Source organism: Meles meles, chromosome 16 (assembly GCF_922984935.1).
Source record: "Meles meles chromosome 16, mMelMel3.1 paternal haplotype, whole genome shotgun sequence".
NCBI classification, from domain to species: Eukaryota; Metazoa; Chordata; class Mammalia; order Carnivora; family Mustelidae; genus Meles; species Meles meles.
The window spans coordinates 53693929-53710727 of NC_060081.1; the positions used below are offsets into that span (position 1 = coordinate 53693929).

General features: G+C 48.4%; 1 protein-coding gene across 4 annotated transcripts in view; it reads left to right on the forward strand.

Moving 5' to 3' along the window:
• The window catches only part of UBOX5 (U-box domain containing 5), a 36970-nt gene extending 21511 nt beyond the window's left edge, over positions 1–15459 (forward strand). For 3 of the 4 annotated variants that reach the window (XM_045981035.1, XM_045981033.1, XM_045981036.1), the window contains exons 2-5: positions 6954–7048; positions 8932–10132; positions 12047–12208; positions 14722–15459. In XM_045981035.1, coding sequence (XP_045836991.1) covers positions 6995–7048; positions 8932–10132; positions 12047–12208; positions 14722–14930 — 1626 coding nt within the window. In that variant the 5' untranslated portion in view covers positions 6954–6994 and the 3' untranslated portion in view covers positions 14931–15459. The remainder of the gene's footprint in view (positions 1–6953; positions 7049–8931; positions 10133–12046; positions 12209–14721) is intronic. The other variant, XM_045981037.1, reaches the window with a different exon arrangement.
• Positions 15460–16799: the final 1340 nt, after the last annotated feature.

The following is a 16799-nucleotide window of genomic DNA, read 5'->3' on the forward strand; positions in this document are numbered from 1 at the left end:
CCCTGCTCAGTGCAGAGTCTGCTTCTCCCTCTGGCCCACCCCGTACTTGTGCTCTCTCTCGCTCTCAAATAAGCAAAATCTTTTTTTAAAAAAAGATTTAAAATGAAAAAAAAAATAGACTTTTTTGGGGGGGCGGTTTTGCTTGTTTTTGTTTTGTTAGAGAGAGAGTGTGTGTGTGCTGCAGAGGGAGAAAAAAGAATTTTTTTTTTTTTTTTAAGATTTTATTTATTTGACAGAGATCACAAGTAGGCAGAGAGGCAGGCAGAGAGAGAGGAGGAAGCAGGCTCCCCGCCGAACAGAGAGCCCGATGCGGGGCTCGATCCCAAGACCCTGGGATCACAACCCGAGCAGAAAGCAGAGGCTTTAACCCACTGAGCCACCCAGGCACCCCGGCTTTTTTTTTTTTTAGAGTGGTTTTAGGTTTACAGAGATGTTGAGCAGATAATATGGAGAGTTCCTGTGTACCTCCTCTTGTTTGTATACCGTTTCTTCTATTACTAACATCTTGCATTAGTGTTTTACATTTGTTATATTTGGTGAGCCAATATCTGTACGTTATTATTAACTAAACTTCATGAAAATTAAGGGTCACTGTGTTCTGTGGTTCTCTGGATTTTGATAAATGCCTAAGGTCGTGTATCTACCATTATAGTATCATACAGAATAGTTTCATCACCTGACCATTTCATTTTTATCTCTGTATTCCTGTGTCTAGCACAGGGCTTATAAATGTTATATGAATGTGCAATAATATCTCATCTAAAATTAGATATGAGCAATCAAATTCAGTCGAATTTGAAAAACATTGAAAGAACAATCTGCTGCAACCAAATAGAGCCTATCCTAGGAGTGAAAGGATGGTTTAAAATTAGAAAAATGTGCCATCTCTCATTAGTCTGTCAGATAATAAAAATAATAAAACTCAGTACATAGAGGAAATCAGAATTGAAAGCCTATCCCTGATTTTCAGAAAACTCTGGAAATTAGGAAGCTTTATTAACATAAAAAGAATATTTCAATCAGCATTATTTCAAAGCTGATACACTAGAAGGATTTTCTAATGGAACAAAACAAGCCTGGTAACTCTGTTACTATTTCATGTAATTCTGGAAGTTCTTACTAATGAAGATGGGAGACAAAAGGGTCACTGTTTTGAGAAAGAGGTTGTCACTATTATTGAGACTGTAGGAAACCACTGCCCCCCTAAACTGAAAATCTGTTAAAATCAATTGTTTTAATAAGATAGCTGAACATATTATAGATATCCAAGTGAAAAAGTTTCCTCTATATAACAGAACTGGTTAGAATAATTAATGGGATAAAAGAATCCTATTACTAAATAGCCACCTTAACAAGAAACATGGAGGAGCCCTTAAGAAAAAAATACAAGGAGTGCCTAGGTGGCTCAGATGGTTAAGTATTTGCCTCCACTCCGTTGCTGATCCCAGAGTCCTAGGATCGAGGCCTGTGTCAGGCTTCCTGCTCAGTGCAGAGCCCGCTTCTCCCTCTCTTTCTGCCATTCCCTCTGTTTGTGCTGTCCAGCTCTGTCTCTCTGTCAAATAAATAAAATCTTAAAAAAAAAAAAAAGAGGGGTGCCTGGGTGGCTCAGTGGGTTAAAGCCTCTGCCTTCGGCTCGGGTCATGATCCCAGGGTCCTGGGATTGAGCCCCGCATCCGGCTCTCTGCTCTGCAGGGAGCCTGCTTCCTTTCCTCTCTCTCTGCCTGCCTCTCTGCCTGTGATCTCTGTCAAATAAATAAATAAAATCTTAAAAAAAAAAAAAGAGAGAAGGAAAAAGAAAAAAGTCAAAATTATACTAAGACAAAAATTGACTTAAGATCATTTATCTTTTTTTTAAAAGATTTTATTTATTTGAGAGAACATGAACGGTGGGGCAGGGGGTAGGGGCAGTTTTACTCTATTAATTTTACTCTCTTAATTGTACTCTGTCTTACTCCATAATGATTTTAAGATAGCTTTCAAAGTATATATACGTGATGACATAAAAATAACTGAAGAATTCAGGCAAAGAAATCTAGAGGGATGGGCCACAGATTTATTCTGAGCTTTCCAGCAGCCAAAATAAAGGATCATGATCAATTATATATGATTCATGGTTGTATCATAAAATATTGAGTTGATAGGAAGTAACAACTTTTCCTAGTACTGACACCAGAGAGAATTTTCTCATGGGTCTCAAAGAGAGGATACCATGCAGAGTAAAGAAGGATCATCTTGACAACCTAATAAAACAGCAGTCAGCTTCATAGAGGTGTTTCTTATGAAATTCCTTGCTCATCGGCCACACAGGAGTGAATAGTTGGTAATGCTTTTGGCGGCGGGGTGAGGAGTGTGGTGATGGTTGTGTATGAACGTGAGGAAGGTCCCATACGCTGCCCTGAGGAGGTGCTGGGAAGGGGGTACATTAAAGAGACCATAGTTATGATTCCCGGCTGATGTGCTGTGCTACCCTGGTGTCCTATGAATTTTCACAGACAGGCCACTAAAATTTTATCAGCAAATTACATGTATTTTTGCTCCAGCTGTGGGTCCACACTGCTAAGCAGTCTGTCCGATGGTGGTGTGGGATATGAATGCAGCAGCCACTGGGGGGCCAGGCAGGAAACAAAAGGTGCTGTTTAGGCTAGCATTACAGAGAATTTGCTGTGGATGGACTGAACAGTCTCTGTAAATATTCTCTCAAATTACATTTTGATAATACTGTGGAGAACAAGTAAACTATGTCTGGTCAGCTGTAGGTCCATAGGCTTTAGTATTTGACTAATGGCATTAACAGCCTCGTAGGTTGAGAAGCCTCATGAGGTAGGGTGCTTGAAGAGAGAGCTAGCTTGTCTTTAAAGATTTTCCTAGAAAAACAACTTGAGGCTTGATCCAATACATGGAAGGGGCAGTCAAGGTCAAGGTTTCCAAATTTCTACATTGTAGAGGATAGCCACATTAATTTAGGTTTGGGAGAATTGATTTTTTTAAGAAATGAATGGTATGAAAGCCTGACCTAAGTAAGGGGGGAAAAAACCCCAAAGTTGCAAAAGTATCCATATAAGTTCCTGGTAAGGGGCTCTTGGGTTAAGCATCAGTCAGTTAAGCATCCGACTCTGGCTTTTGGCTCTGGTCATGATTTAATGCGTCATTGGATTGAGCCCCATGTCGGGCTCCATGCTTCAGGGTGGAGGGGGGCGATCCACCCTTAGTGGGGAGTGTGCTTGAAGATTCTCTCCCTCTGCCCATCCCTCTGCTTGCATGCATACACACACACACACACTCTCTCTCTCTCTGTCTCTCAAATAAATGAATCTTAAAAAAAAAAAAAAGTTCCTGGGGCACCTGGGTGGCTCAGTGGTTAAGCGTCTGCCTTTGGCTTGGGTCATGATCCCGGGTTCCTGGGATCGGGCCCTGCATTGGGATCCCTGTTTAGTGGGAGGCCTGCTTCTCCCTCTCCCACTCTCCCTGCCTGTGTTCCTTCTCTCGCTGTCTCTCTCTCTGTGTCAAATAAATGAAATACTAAAAACAAAAAAAGTTCCTGGTAAATCCTTCCAGGTAAATGATGTCCAAGTAGATAGTAACCGGCGTGGTTTGGAATGTTTAGAAGCTGGCTTCACCTCTCTTTAAGGCAGTGTCTTCATCTGCAAACTAAGGACATTAGTATCCACTTGAGGGCTAACCATTTAGTAAGGTTAGAACTGAGGGTGTCCTCTAAGCCATTTTATGTATGTGCCTTTCTAGCCAGAATTGTGTTTTGCTACTAGAGGGTCCTTGTCTCATGACTCACTAGGAGTTGTTTGTGTTGGCTGAGACCCAGTGCAGACAAAACCTTGTAAATTGTCCTACAGATTGGAGGGACAGTCAGAGTCTCCCCTCTCAGGTGTCTGAAGTGGGATTTTTAAAGTTATGAGGTAGCTGAAGTTTGAAGGCCCTATTTGCCCTCATTCTGGTCACCTCTCCAGTCTGATCACAGGAACAGGTATCGGGTGATAGCTGAGCCAGTGTTAAGGGCAAAGAGCAGGGTAGTCCCGAGGGTGGTCACTTCTGGGCAACTTCCTTTCATAGTGCCATTTATGACTGAGTTGGGTCCTTGGATAATTTTGAAGACTTCCATTTGCCTTTATACTCACAGATAAGCCCTTCGTCACGGCTTCCAGAGCACCCCCTGCCCGACTTATTCTGGTCCTGGCATTTAAGTTCTCAGAGAAATGAATTTCATGATATGTAGAATAAATGAATGTTAAAAGCCCACAGTATGAAGTGTCCCAAGAAGATAACAAGGAGATAGGAAGAAAGGTAAAGGTTAGTGAAATCAGTGAATCCCACTGGGAAATCAGGTCAACACTTCAGGGAGCTGACAGTGTTTCTCTATGGGTTTGTTTTTGTCCCTGAAAGTCGGAGAGAGAAAAGGCCTAAGAAATGGACAGTGGGGTGGTGGTGATTATAGATGAGGGGCCCTTTATCTGACTCATCTCAAACACCTCTCCGTATTTTGATGTAATAACGCAGTTTCTGTCTCTTTGCTTGTTCTTAGCAAAGCCCTGTCCTATCAGGACAAATGGGAGGAGGACGCCTGCAGTGGTGGCTGACCTCACCATCTGCTCAGGGCCCGCCCAGCCCTGCACTTGCACATACGTTATGTCACCCTCTGTGTCACTATCATCTTTTCCTTTGGCCCTTTGGGCTGGCTTTTCCAGAAGTGTTTTGTTTCCTTGGTCAAGGCTTTATATTCATTTTATTACTTCTATACTCAAAGTCAATGGCTTAATTGTACATTGAAAACAAAACCGAAAAACTTAACAAGAAGCCACTGCCCTAATTGGGCAGGAGAGTTGAGGGCAGTGCTACTCTGAATGCACTCTGGTTTTCTGGCCAAGTGGGGGCACATTTAGGGACCCTGAGAATTTGCTGGTGCAATTCCACGTACACTCATTTTTGAGTTGTGGAGAACAAGACAGGTGTCAGAAGCTGGAGACATTGTTAACACAGTCCTCCCTGGGGAAAAATAAGAATTCTGTAAACTAGTCCATGTTGATTCCAGGCCAGATTCTAGAATATTCTGACAGAGATGGCATGCATGCCTCCAAAAGTGTGAAATACTAAGAATTTCAACACAGGTTCATAAAGAATAGGAGACTTTAGGCCAAGAGTCCTCTACATCATCAGATTCATCTCCCTCTTTTTTTTTTTTTTAAGATTTTTATTTATTCATTTGACAGAGACACAGTGAGAAAGGGAACACAAGCAGGGGGAGTGGAAAAGGGAGAAACAGGCTTCCCGCCAAGTAGGGAGCCTGATGGGGGGCTCGATCCCAGGATTTTGGGATTATAACCTGAGCCAAAGGCAGACGCTTAACAACTGAGCCACACAGGCCACCCCGCCCCCCCTTTTAAAAAGATTTTATTTTAGCTGAGAGAAAGCAGGAGTGAGAGGGATCGCAGAGAGGGAGATGTAGATTTCCCGCTGAGCAGGGAACCCGGAGTGGGGATTGATCCCAGTACCCTGAGATCATGACCTGAGTCAAAGGCATGTGCTGTTCATGGTAATACAGACCCCAGACGATGGCCCTGTTCCTGTTGGGCTAACAGTTTTTGTTGTCTTGTCTGCCAGGTAGAAAAACAGAATGCCTGGCTGGCCTCATCCAGGGAGTTCAGAGCCATTGTCAAGGCCTGCTGCTAGAAGGGCTATTTCTAGTGGCTTCCCTGCTTCTGCACAAAGAGTACCAAAGGCTATTGGACATTGATCTTTGTTTTTCTTCCAGTTTCATTGAGCTATTGACATATCACATTGAATAAGTTTAAGATGTACCACATAATGATTTCAGTATTTGTGTATAATACAAAATACTTACCATAGTAAGTTTAGTTAACAATCATTATCTCATACAGTTATAGCTTTTGTTCTTTTGATGAGAACTTTTAAGGACTCCTCTCAGCCACCTTCAAATACATGGTGAAGTGTTGTTAGCTATAGTCACCATGCTATACATTTCCTCCTCAGAACTTGTAACTGCATGTTAGTACTTTTTGACCACCTTCATCCATTCTCCCCCAGCCTGGACATTGGTCATTAAATTGCTATTTGGGTTAGATGTCCTTTTTTTTCTTTTTTACCACTTTTTTTTTAAAGATTTTATTTATTTTGATACACAGAGAGAGAGATCACAAGCAGGCAGAGAGGCAGGTAGAGAGAAGAGGAAGCAGGCTCCCTGCTGAGCAGAGAGCCCAGTACAGGGCTCTATCCCAGGACCCTGAGATCATGACCTGAGCTGAAGGCAGAGGCTTAACCCACTGAGCCACCCAGGTTCTCCGGGTTAGATGTCCTTTTACGGTGCTTTCCAAGTCTAAGATTTTCTGTTTCTCAGTAGTGGTGTTTCGGACTCTTCCAATTGTTTTCATTTTAATAAGAAGATGAAAGTGCAGTAACAGGCGTTAAATGACAAAGATGCTTTACCACTGTGACTATTTTCTGTGACCTGTTCTGTTTGGAACCCTCTGGCTGAGTAGTTCTGTTCTCTTTGCTCTGCCCCTTTTGACCCTCCCTTTCCCGTGGGGAGCCCCTTGCAGAGCTGACAGTCCCTTGCCTCCACAGGGTCCAGCTGTCAGTGTTGGCCACGCTGCACAGGCTGCAAGAGACGGCTCCTCTCTGGGGTCCCCTGGCCGGCTCAGTCGGTGGACCGTGAGACTCCTGATCTCGGGGTTGTGAGTTCGAACCCCGCTTTGAGGGTAGAGATTACTTAAATAAATAAAACCTAAGGAAAAAAAAAAGGCTCCTCTGCAATTTTTCGGTGACTCATTCTTCCCCAACATCACATGTATGATGCGATGAGACCATGATTGCGTGCGTGGAAGTCTTTGTTACCCTGTTTGGTTCTCTTCCCTTAGGAATCAACTCCTTAAAGTTTAGAATTGAACTTTAACTTGTCTAATACCAAGTTTTGTTTTTTATTGAAGGCTGTTTCTGATGCTTGGAAGTTACCCTTCCAGCCACAAAGATGGTCATCAATCTTTGCCTCCCACAGTTCAGACCAAGAATTTATTGCAACAAGGTAAACAAAACAAGTATGCACATAAGTATAAGATGGCTGCTTTTCATGTTTTTCCCCACTCCTACCTTGTGTATGTGGACTTGATTTGGGCGTCATGGCAGCCTTCTCTGTTTTAGATCCCACCGGGTGATACTTAGGTAAGCATGGGTCAGGCTGCCCCTCTAGAGTCATACAGCTCACTGTTAGACGGTGAGCTGTGGGTCATTTTTCTGGAGGGTCATGTTCATTGTGCTCTTCCCTCTGATGATAAATTTTAATCCCGCTCAAAGTCCTAGTGAAGGTAGAGAGTTACTGTCTCTCCCCTGCCATTCTTCCCACTTACTTCTCACACGAGAAATAATGGCTTGTATTTGTTATTTGGATTCCTTCTTTATTACTTGAATTAAGCTGCTTCCCCTTTTGTACAAAGGAGGTTATCTTTCCACAGCCCAGAACAAGGAGTAAGGATACTGTAAGGGGAAATCTGAATCCTCCCTTAATTTGGACCTTCTGCACACAGTGTACTATTTCAGGTTCCCAGACCGTGAAACTGATTTCTTCCAACAGAGATACAGGTCCCCCCCCACCACCCTCGCCCTTCCCTGCTATCTGAAAAGAACATTCCTATGAAACCTTTCATAAGCTGAAATGGCATAAGATGAAGAGTATCCCCTGCTTTCCAGAAGTTTGCTTTAGGCTGCTTTGCTTTTACAAAAGACCTATGTTAGTGTAATAGTGACTTTTTTTGTAAAAGCAAAAATTCTCTGAATTCTGGATTTCTTTTGGTTAGCAAAAACAGGTATTAATGCATGTCTTTATATAAGCAAAGTGGTGTGATGTGAACTTTCAGATGCCTGGGGTGGGGGGGGGGGTACCTGTATCTTAAAATCTCTACCAGGGGGCGCCTGGGTGGCTCAGTGGATTAAGCCGCTGCCTTTGGCTCAGGTCATGATCTCAGGGTCCTGGGATTGAGCCCCGCATCGGGCTCTCTGCTCAGCAGCGAGCCTGCTTCCCTCTCTCTCTCTCTGCCTGCCTCTCTGTCTACTTGTGATCTCTCTCTGTCAAATTAATAAATAAAATCTTTAAAAAAAAAATCTCTACCAGTTATAACAAATACTAGAAATTTAAGATGGGAATAAGTTACCCATACTCCCACCCCCATAACATATTCACTTTTCTAGATTTCCCATAGTCTTGTGGTCCTTGTTTCTGAACACACTTTTTTTTAACCAAGTTCCAACAATCACAGATGTACCAGAAGATCGTTTATTGTGTATAATTGGTAGAGTCCAAATACAAAATTAAGAACTTTAATGAATATCTTTGTTTTCCCATAAGACTCTATGGTTGCATCCTCTGAAATTAAAAGAAAACAAAAACAAAAAAAAAACCACTAGTTTATCTGCCCTTTTATTTTGAAGGGACTTTTGGTTGGGTTGAACAGTTTTGTTGCTTGTATTTTTTTTTTTTTTTTTAAGATTCCACCTCTTTATTTGACAGAGACAGAGAGGGAACACAAGCATGGAAAGTAGGAGAGGAAGAAGCAGGCTTCCCACAGAGCAGGGAGCCCAATGTGGTTCTTGATTCCAGGCCCGTGGGATCATGACCCGACCCAAAGGAAGAGGCTTAACGACTAAGCCACCCAGGCGTCCCAGGTGTTCATATTTTTTAAGGATGGGCTGTACTTGGGAACAAATTGCCCTTGGCCTTTGACCTGATCTTGAATGCCTCCTCCTCCACCCCCCAAAAAACAGGAGAATTTGGTGTAATAGAGGCCATTTTAAATGAGGAACTTAATACTTTCTTTAAATAATTTTCTTTGTACAAGGCAAGTTCTTGAAAACTAGTTGTCTTCATTTGGATCGCATCAAATGAATGCATCTCATGTTTGTCATTAACTCTAGATATCAGCTGATGGTTATGAAGTAGAAAATCTCATCTCTGAAGACCTCACAAAGAGAAGTTGTGGTTTTAGGACAGAATATTTCATTAAGCCACCAGTCTATGTGACAGTTTCCTTTCCCTTCAGTGTGGAAATCTGTAGGATTAACATAGACCTCGCAGTTGGGGGAGGCCAGAATGTCACAGGCCTGGAAATGTACACATCTGCCTCGTCCAGCAGAGCATCCTGGAATGCCCCCGAATGTCGGACCCCAGGCCTGGCCGAGCCATCCATCCCGGACAAGGAGGCATTCACCTTGGTAGGCAAAGTCTTACTGAAAAACCAGAGCCAAGTGGTGTTTAGCCACAGGGGCTTCAAGGCCAGGCCACCTTTTGGCCCAATGGAAGCCACACTCCCCTCTCCCGCTGTTGTGGCACAGGAGCTCTGGAATAAAGGGGGCCTTTCTCTTAGCCATGTGGCCCATCTCAAGATCTGTATCACCCACGTGACAGGCAGCGGTATCCCTTGCATCAAACGGTTGGAAGTGTGGGGCCAGCCGGCTAAAACCTGCTCTCAGGAGGTGATAGACAGCGTCCTGCTGTTGGCCTCTGAGAGTCTCCCTCAGGACCTGGCTCTGCAGGCCCCAGCCTTGCCCATGGAGAGTGACTGCGATCCTGGAGGCCTGTCTGAGGGCCAGCAGGCCCCCTCCACCCTGCAGGAGCTCACGGAGGTGATCCGGGATGTGCCCGAGGAGTTCCTGGATCCCATCACCCTGGAGATCATGCCTTGCCCCATGCTGCTGCCCTCAGGCAAGGTCATTGACCAGAGCACGCTGGAGAAGTGTAACCGTAGCGAAGCCGTGTGGGGCCGCGTGCCCAGCGACCCTTTCACAGGGGTAGCCTTTACCCCGCATTCCCAGCCCCTGCCTCACCCCTCCCTGAAGGCCCGAATCGACCATTTCCTGCTCCAGCACTCCATCCCTGGCTGCCATCTGCTCGGGAGAGCACAGACTGCATTGGCGGTGACACCGTCTTCCATTGCTCTGCCCTCTCGGAAGAGGAGGATGGAGCAGGCCGAATGCGCCCCAGACGGGAGCCTCGGTATCGACGCTTCCTGTTTTTCTACCACAAGCCTTCTGGTCTCACCCACTACCTCAGAGCACACCACTAAGAAAATGAAAGCTGCCAGTGAGCTGGGCCTGACGCACATGGACTGCTCCACAGGTACTCCGCGTTCTACATCCATGTCCATGGTTATCCCCGCGCTTCCCGGGTGACGCTTGGCACCGTCACCCTGTGCTTTCTGCTTTGCCACCTTAAATTCGCCCCACACACACTGATGTAAAGCACCGCGCATGCGTGATCTCATAGCTTCTCTGGTCCGGAATCTGGGCGTAGTTTGGCAGGGACACCTGCTTCAGGGTCTTCTGCAGCCACGGTCATAGTGTGTGCAAACAAGATGGAAGTGAGTCTTGTATAACCCAGTCGTGCAGGTGTCATCCTATCATGTTTGCTGTATTCTGTTAGAGGCAAGTCACAAAGTCCAGCCCACGCTCCAGTGGAGGGGGTACCGGGGTACCCAAGGCAGGAGTATCTGGAGGTGGGTCTCATTGGGATCCATTTCAGACACTCTCCCACACCATTGGTTCCTGTTTAGATCAGTGGTGGTTTTTTTGTTTGTTTGTTTTTATTCAGTGTTTTTACCAAGGATTCATGGTTGAATTTTGTCTAATGCCTTTTCAGTGTCAATGGAGAGGATGCTACGATTTTTCATCCTGAGCTCTTTTAATGTGAAAAAATACACTAATAGGCTTCTCAATATTGAGCCAGTATTACATTCCTGGAAGAGACTCCATTTGGTCATGCTTCTTTTAATGTTCAGCTTGGATCTGTTTGCTAGTTGTTTTTTATTTTGGATAATTTGGACTCTCGTGTATGTGTGGATGTATGCATGGGCACATTCCAACTTTGGTTGTGTTTTGTTATCAAAGATTTATTTGCTCCATATAAAGAATTAAGAAATTTTCCTTTACTAAACTTTAGAACATTATAATAGTATCAGGATCATTTACTCCTATATATATCTGGTAGGGTTGGCCCGTGACTGTCCATGCCACGTGCTTTTCGAGGTAGTAGCTCTTTGACACTTTCTTTTTCCTTATGAAAATTAGTCTGTTTAGATTTTATCATTCTTCTAATTTCTTCTATTATTATAAAAACCCTAGGTAAATAGCATGGTTAAAAGGTTATATCTGGTTTTGAGTATGTTTTAGTTAACATGACCCTCAGAAACTCCTGGAAGCATTCGAAGTACAGCAGGGTGAGACAAGGAAAGATCCTTAGACCCTGATGTCTCTGAGGTCTCTGGTGGTATTGGTCTTGAGAGATTTGTTGGTGACATAGGATGGTGCAGACCTGTGCTTCAGGGCCCCAAGCAAGTCCTACAAACTGTAGACAAAGCCTTCTACTCCCTGCTGTAGGGTGGTGTTGTGAACCCTGCTACCAGGCGGGTCTCTGGGTTCTTTCTTGGACAGCTGTCCCCCTCCCCCAGTATATTCACCCACAGCCCACTGGTGGGCTTTCTGTGGACCACACTGAGAGGGCGTGGGCAGAGTGAGGTCTCTGTTATTCCACTTGGTAATGACCACTTTGCTTTACTCAGCAGGAGGGAGAGGACACGAGCACCCAGAGATGCAAGCCAGTGACCCTGCGGAGTGGCGGGGGCCCCCAAAGGGAGGAGACGAGGAAAGGCAGCTGGTGAAGGAATGGACAGGGAGCAGGGGCACAAAGCTGGGCCTTTGCCCAGTCATTTCCTTGGCCTGCAAGGCCTGCGGAAAGTAGGGGATGCAGTTCCACAGGGGAGCCACCAGGTGGCCCGGGCTTGGCCAGCAGTTTGTCCGGGAGGAGGAAAGCTAGAGCAGAGCCCAGGAACCCTGGAAAGCTGGGTGGGGCCTTACCGGCTGGTATTTGGTCATCAGTCCACTAGCGGACATTGCGGGGGGCGGGGAGTGCTTCATATTTGTGTCCATTTGAAGCTGGAAGTGCCGTTCGAGTAGTCAGTCCTCCATGGACTTATGGTTGCTCTTCTCTTTTGCTGAACCTCTCTTTGGATATTGTGGTCTATGCATCTCTTGTCAGGTCCAGTGTCCCATGAGCAGAAGCTGTCACAAAGCTTGGAAGTTGCCTTGACGTCGACCCTTGGCTCCATGCCCTCCTTCACGGCTCGGCTGACCAGGGGGCAGCTCCAGCACCTGGGCACAAGAGAAAGCAGCACCTCCTGGAGGCCAGGCTCCAGCTCGGGTAACCAAAGCCCCATCTATCTCCTGGGAGCCCTGAGACGGGAGGCTAAGCCTTGCCTCTGGGGCTCTGCCAACCGCCATGCCTGGCCGCCTCAGCCCTGGCATCTGGGCTCACGGAGATCCTGGTCTCCTTCCTTTTCCAGGGGGAGTTGAGGGGTTCCTGTGAAGTGTAACTCTTCACAAGAAAGGGTTTCTTTGGTTAAGTCTTAGTAATTCTATGGACTTAGGGCTTGGCCGCTCTGTGGTGTTTCACATTTGTTCTTCCTTGTTTAGTTTTCATATCTAGTCTGTCTCCCATCTGACACCTGGGTAGTTTATTTCATGTAACTGTGGAGGGAGTTTGGGGCTATCCTCTTGGTCCCTTCCTGTCAACATTTTCCCTGGTGTTTCAGCAGAGATCTTGGGCAGCTTACTGAGCCAGTTTTTGCCTACCCTGAATCTGGGACCACATTAGATAGAATCAGCTAGGATATAAAGTGAGAGAATCTGCTGGAATGCTGGGACAGTTTTTATGGGATGAAGGCTGAGGAAGCTCATGATAAGGTGGACGCTCGATTCCTGTTGCCCGTCCGGAGCCGGGCAGTTCTCCTCTCTGGATCCTGGGCCATCTTACCTCTTCTGCTTCTCATCCCCACCCCTCTTATCTCTCTGATTATGTTTCCACCCTGGCCGGGCCCCAGAACCTTCTTGTCCAGGTGACGAGTGGTTTCCATGGACTTCAGAACCAGTGGTCGCTCACCCTCTCAGCAGTGTCTGATATGGCCAGCCAGCCCCACCTTCCCAAAATGCCTTCTCTCTTGGCCTTCCAGATGGTACACTCTTTTTTTCCCTTTTCCACCATCCCTTTGCAGTTTCCACTGCTGACTCTTCCGCCTATTCCAGACTTTAGTCCTGGACCCTCATCTCTGTCCTCTCTGTCATCACAGCAAGAGCCCATCGGCCAGTGACTGCCCTTGCTCACCTGTAGCTCCTTCTTCTTGGAGCTTAGACCCCAGCCTCCCTGACAGCTGCCTGGCCCCTCCCCATGGGAAACTCATGGATATTTCTTGGGTGAAATTCTAACTTAGAACTGCAAACACCCTCCAGAGCTCTCCCTGCACCTGCCATAACCCCAGTGCTGATAAAGAGCAGCCTCGGGGTGCCTGGGTGGCTCAGTGAGTTAAGGCTTCTGCCTTCAGCTCAGGTCGTGATCTCAGGTCCTGGGATCGAGCCCCGCGTTGGACTCTCTGCTCGGCAGGGAGCCTGTTCCCCCACCCCCGCCTGCCTCTCTGCCTGCTTGTGAGCTCTCTCTCTGTCAAATAAATAAAATCTTAAAAAAAAAAAGCAGCCTCTTCTGCCCTTTGGTCAGGTCTGTAATGTGGACATCATCCTTGGTTTCCTTCAACATTCTTGATACTCATTCATCCTCAAGTCTTGTTGGTACTCCTCCGGCTGAGCCTCAGAGCCCTGTTCTCTGCTGCCCCCTGGCCCCGGTGCCTGTGCTGTGCCCCCCCACCCCCTGCAGCAGCCCTGCGGCTCCCTGGCAGCCACCCTTGCTTGTCGCTCCCGGGGGCCCAAGGGGTCTTCGTGTGCTGTCAGCCAGCTTGTGGCACTATACTTCTTAGACGCCTCTCAGGGCATCCGGTTGAGCCTGGAATCTTCCTGCTGCCTGTGAAGTCCTGCGTGCCCCAGCCTGCCCCCCACTACAGTCTCGCCCGAAGCCAGTCTCATACATCACACCTCTGGGTCCTGTCTTTCTTTAGTGGACCAGCTATTCTCTTGGTTTGGTTTGGTTTGGTTCTGGACCAGCCATTCTTTGTACTTGCTACCCCTTTCTGCATGGCTAGTCCGTTTTCTTCCCCCAGGAAGCCCCCCTGGCCTTCTCTAGAGGGGTGTGGACTGGGGAACAAAGCACCCTCCTGAGGGAAGCTGGGAAAGAGAGCGCCTGCAGCACAGGAAGGGATTGGCAGCTCAGGTGAGGACTGCCAGGCTGAAGAGAAGCAGATGCCGGGCCCAGCGGGCAGTTCCACTGCAGACAGACCTAGCCCCACCCCTCTGGTGCCCCGCTTCCTCCCCTGACCTGGGTGGCTTTGCTGCACCTGACCCCTCTCTGCTTTTTACTTGTCTTGTGGCCTCTTGCCTCTTAGTTTTGTTGTCAAGATGAGCTTGTGCCCCACTCTGACCTTGGCAGCCTGTCCCAGTGGAAAGTAAATCCTGCTTGGAGACCAGGAGGGAGGGCTTGGTGTGATCTGCCTGCCCTCAGAAGCCAGTTCTTTCTTGAGCACCCATTGGAGCACCAAGATTTAATCACTGAGGGGAGGCCTCCCAGGTTCCCAGGCTCCCCAAGACCCTGTCCTCCCAGATCAGCTCAAAGTGGCCCCGGGAGGGATAAAGCCACACTGCGGCAGGGGTGGAGGGTGAGGAAGCTTCTTGTCCCACTCCAGGCATCTGCCTGGCCATTGGGACGGAGCCTGACCCAGGGGATGGGGGGCGCCTTTCCCTAACCTTGGCCTCTTTTCCTCCCTAATTTACCAGAGCAGCCTGGGAGCGTCCCAGGCCCCGAGTGCGCCTCCTGCAAAAGAGTGTTTTCTCCCTACTTCAAAAAGGAGCCGGTGTACCAGCTTCCTTGTGGCCACCTCCTGTGCCGGCCGTGCCTGGGTGAGAAGCAGCGCTCCCTGCCCATGGCCTGCACAGCCTGCCAGCAGCCATTTGCCAGCCAGGACGTGCTGCGGGTCCACTTCTGAGTGATCAGCCTCAGCCTGAGAAGACCCACCGAGGGGAGTCGCTGAGGGAATGGGGTCAAGAATCCCTGAGGTCTGGCCAGGTCCCAAGCACAGAGGGGCCCTTTCTTCCCCAGGGGCTTTCCCTTTGTCTCCTTCCACAGTGTAGCACCCAGGTCAGGGCCAGGGTGCAGGGTAGGAGGGGGCACTCTTCTCCTGCTCAAGTGGCAATAGGATAACAAAGCCATAGTTTGGGCTGGGAGGGATGGGGGACCTATCCCTGCCTTCCTGAGCCTCCCTGCCACCCCCCACCCCCGCCAGAGCCCAGGGGCTGTGAGAGCCAGCCGGGCCCCCCCACGTTGCCCACACGCACACCCCAGCCCTGCAGGGTGGGTGTGAGTGGAGCACAACAGACCGCGGCTCGGGAGGGATCTCGAAGATAGCCTCTGCCTTCGGTGTCACCCGGGAGTGCTCGGTGGCGGGGGTCTCAGTAAATGACTCAGCCCCTGACTGGCAGACCACTCCGAGCCTTAATAAAGTGATGGTTGATGTCTGTCCATTGTGGGCTTCCTCCTGACAAAGTGCCTGTCTGTCGTCATATGTCTGTCCTCCACTGGCACCCACACAAAGTGGGGCTGTCACAGGGCAGCCTCAAGCTATCATGGCAACCCGGTCAGGCTGCAGTTCAGGTCCGTGGCCTGAAGGGATGAGAAGTCATGTTTCCAGATGTATCTGATGTGTGAGGGTTTGCACATGGGTGCGGGTGCGAGTGGGGAGGCTGGGAACCCACCGAGCTGCATTCAACCCAGTTGGCGGTTCTGCCCTCTGAGGCTGATGGAGCTTTGCCACACAGGGCCCTTGTCAGGAGAAGCACTTGAACAAGTAGTCTGTGTTCTTTTCATGCAGAGTTTAGTTTGTGGAGTCCCAGGGTAACCTGTACTCCTATAACTTGACTGTGTCGAAAGTTCTAGTCCCTGCAAGAACATTTGTGAGAAAGGGCACCGGGCACTTCCCCGCTCCCGTGAGTCCGTGGGCAGGCTGCAGGCTGAGGGGCCTCAAGCTGCCCCGAAATCCCAGCTGCCTGCTCTCCCCCCTTCTGCTGCCTGCTGCCGCTTCTGTCCCAGGGCGGTGGCGGCGGGGGTGGGGTGGGGGGGTTGCCAGGGAAGGAGGCAGAGCTATAGTCTTACACTGGCAGCTAATTAAAAATTCTGATTCTTGGACTCAAGTCCAGAGCCAGAATTTAGAGATCTGGGGGTAGGGCTGGAGATTCCTAGAGGATTTATGTGTCCCCAGAAGAAATTCCTTCCCTCTGTCGTCTTGCGGCCCTTCCCTTCACACAGCCTCACCTGAGACTTCAGGGTCTGCACTGGTGGGCTTTCCTCTCAGCCAGCGAGGCTCCTGGGTGCTCTTTGAATTTAAAGGTCTAAGCTATTCCAGATTCTCGCCTTATCCTCTTTGCCTCCTTGTATTGTAAGAATAACCCCACCCAGCATTTGCTGCAAAAGCCATGCTAGGGGTGGGACCATTCACGTCCTCAGCCTGCGGTGGCCTCGGGCGGGGTAGCAGCCCACTCAGCACTCTGGAGCAGGTTCACCACTCGGGAATCCTCCCCGGGGTGGGGGGGCATCCTGTCTGCCTCACCCCAGGGAGCCAGAGGCAGCTGCTCCCCCGAGGGTTCTGCAGGAGGCATGCCCAGGTAAGGGCCCAGCTGCCTCCCCAACTGTGGAGGGGCCTGGTGATCTGCATTTCAAACCAGCTTTTGTTCCCCAGATGGCCCTGGTGGGAAACCAGGTTTGGGAGCCACTGGGGAGCAGAGTTCCTGTCCTGTGCCCAGGTGGAGCCACACCCACATCCTTGGACATGCATCCCCCTTTATCTTACTGTTTTTTAAGC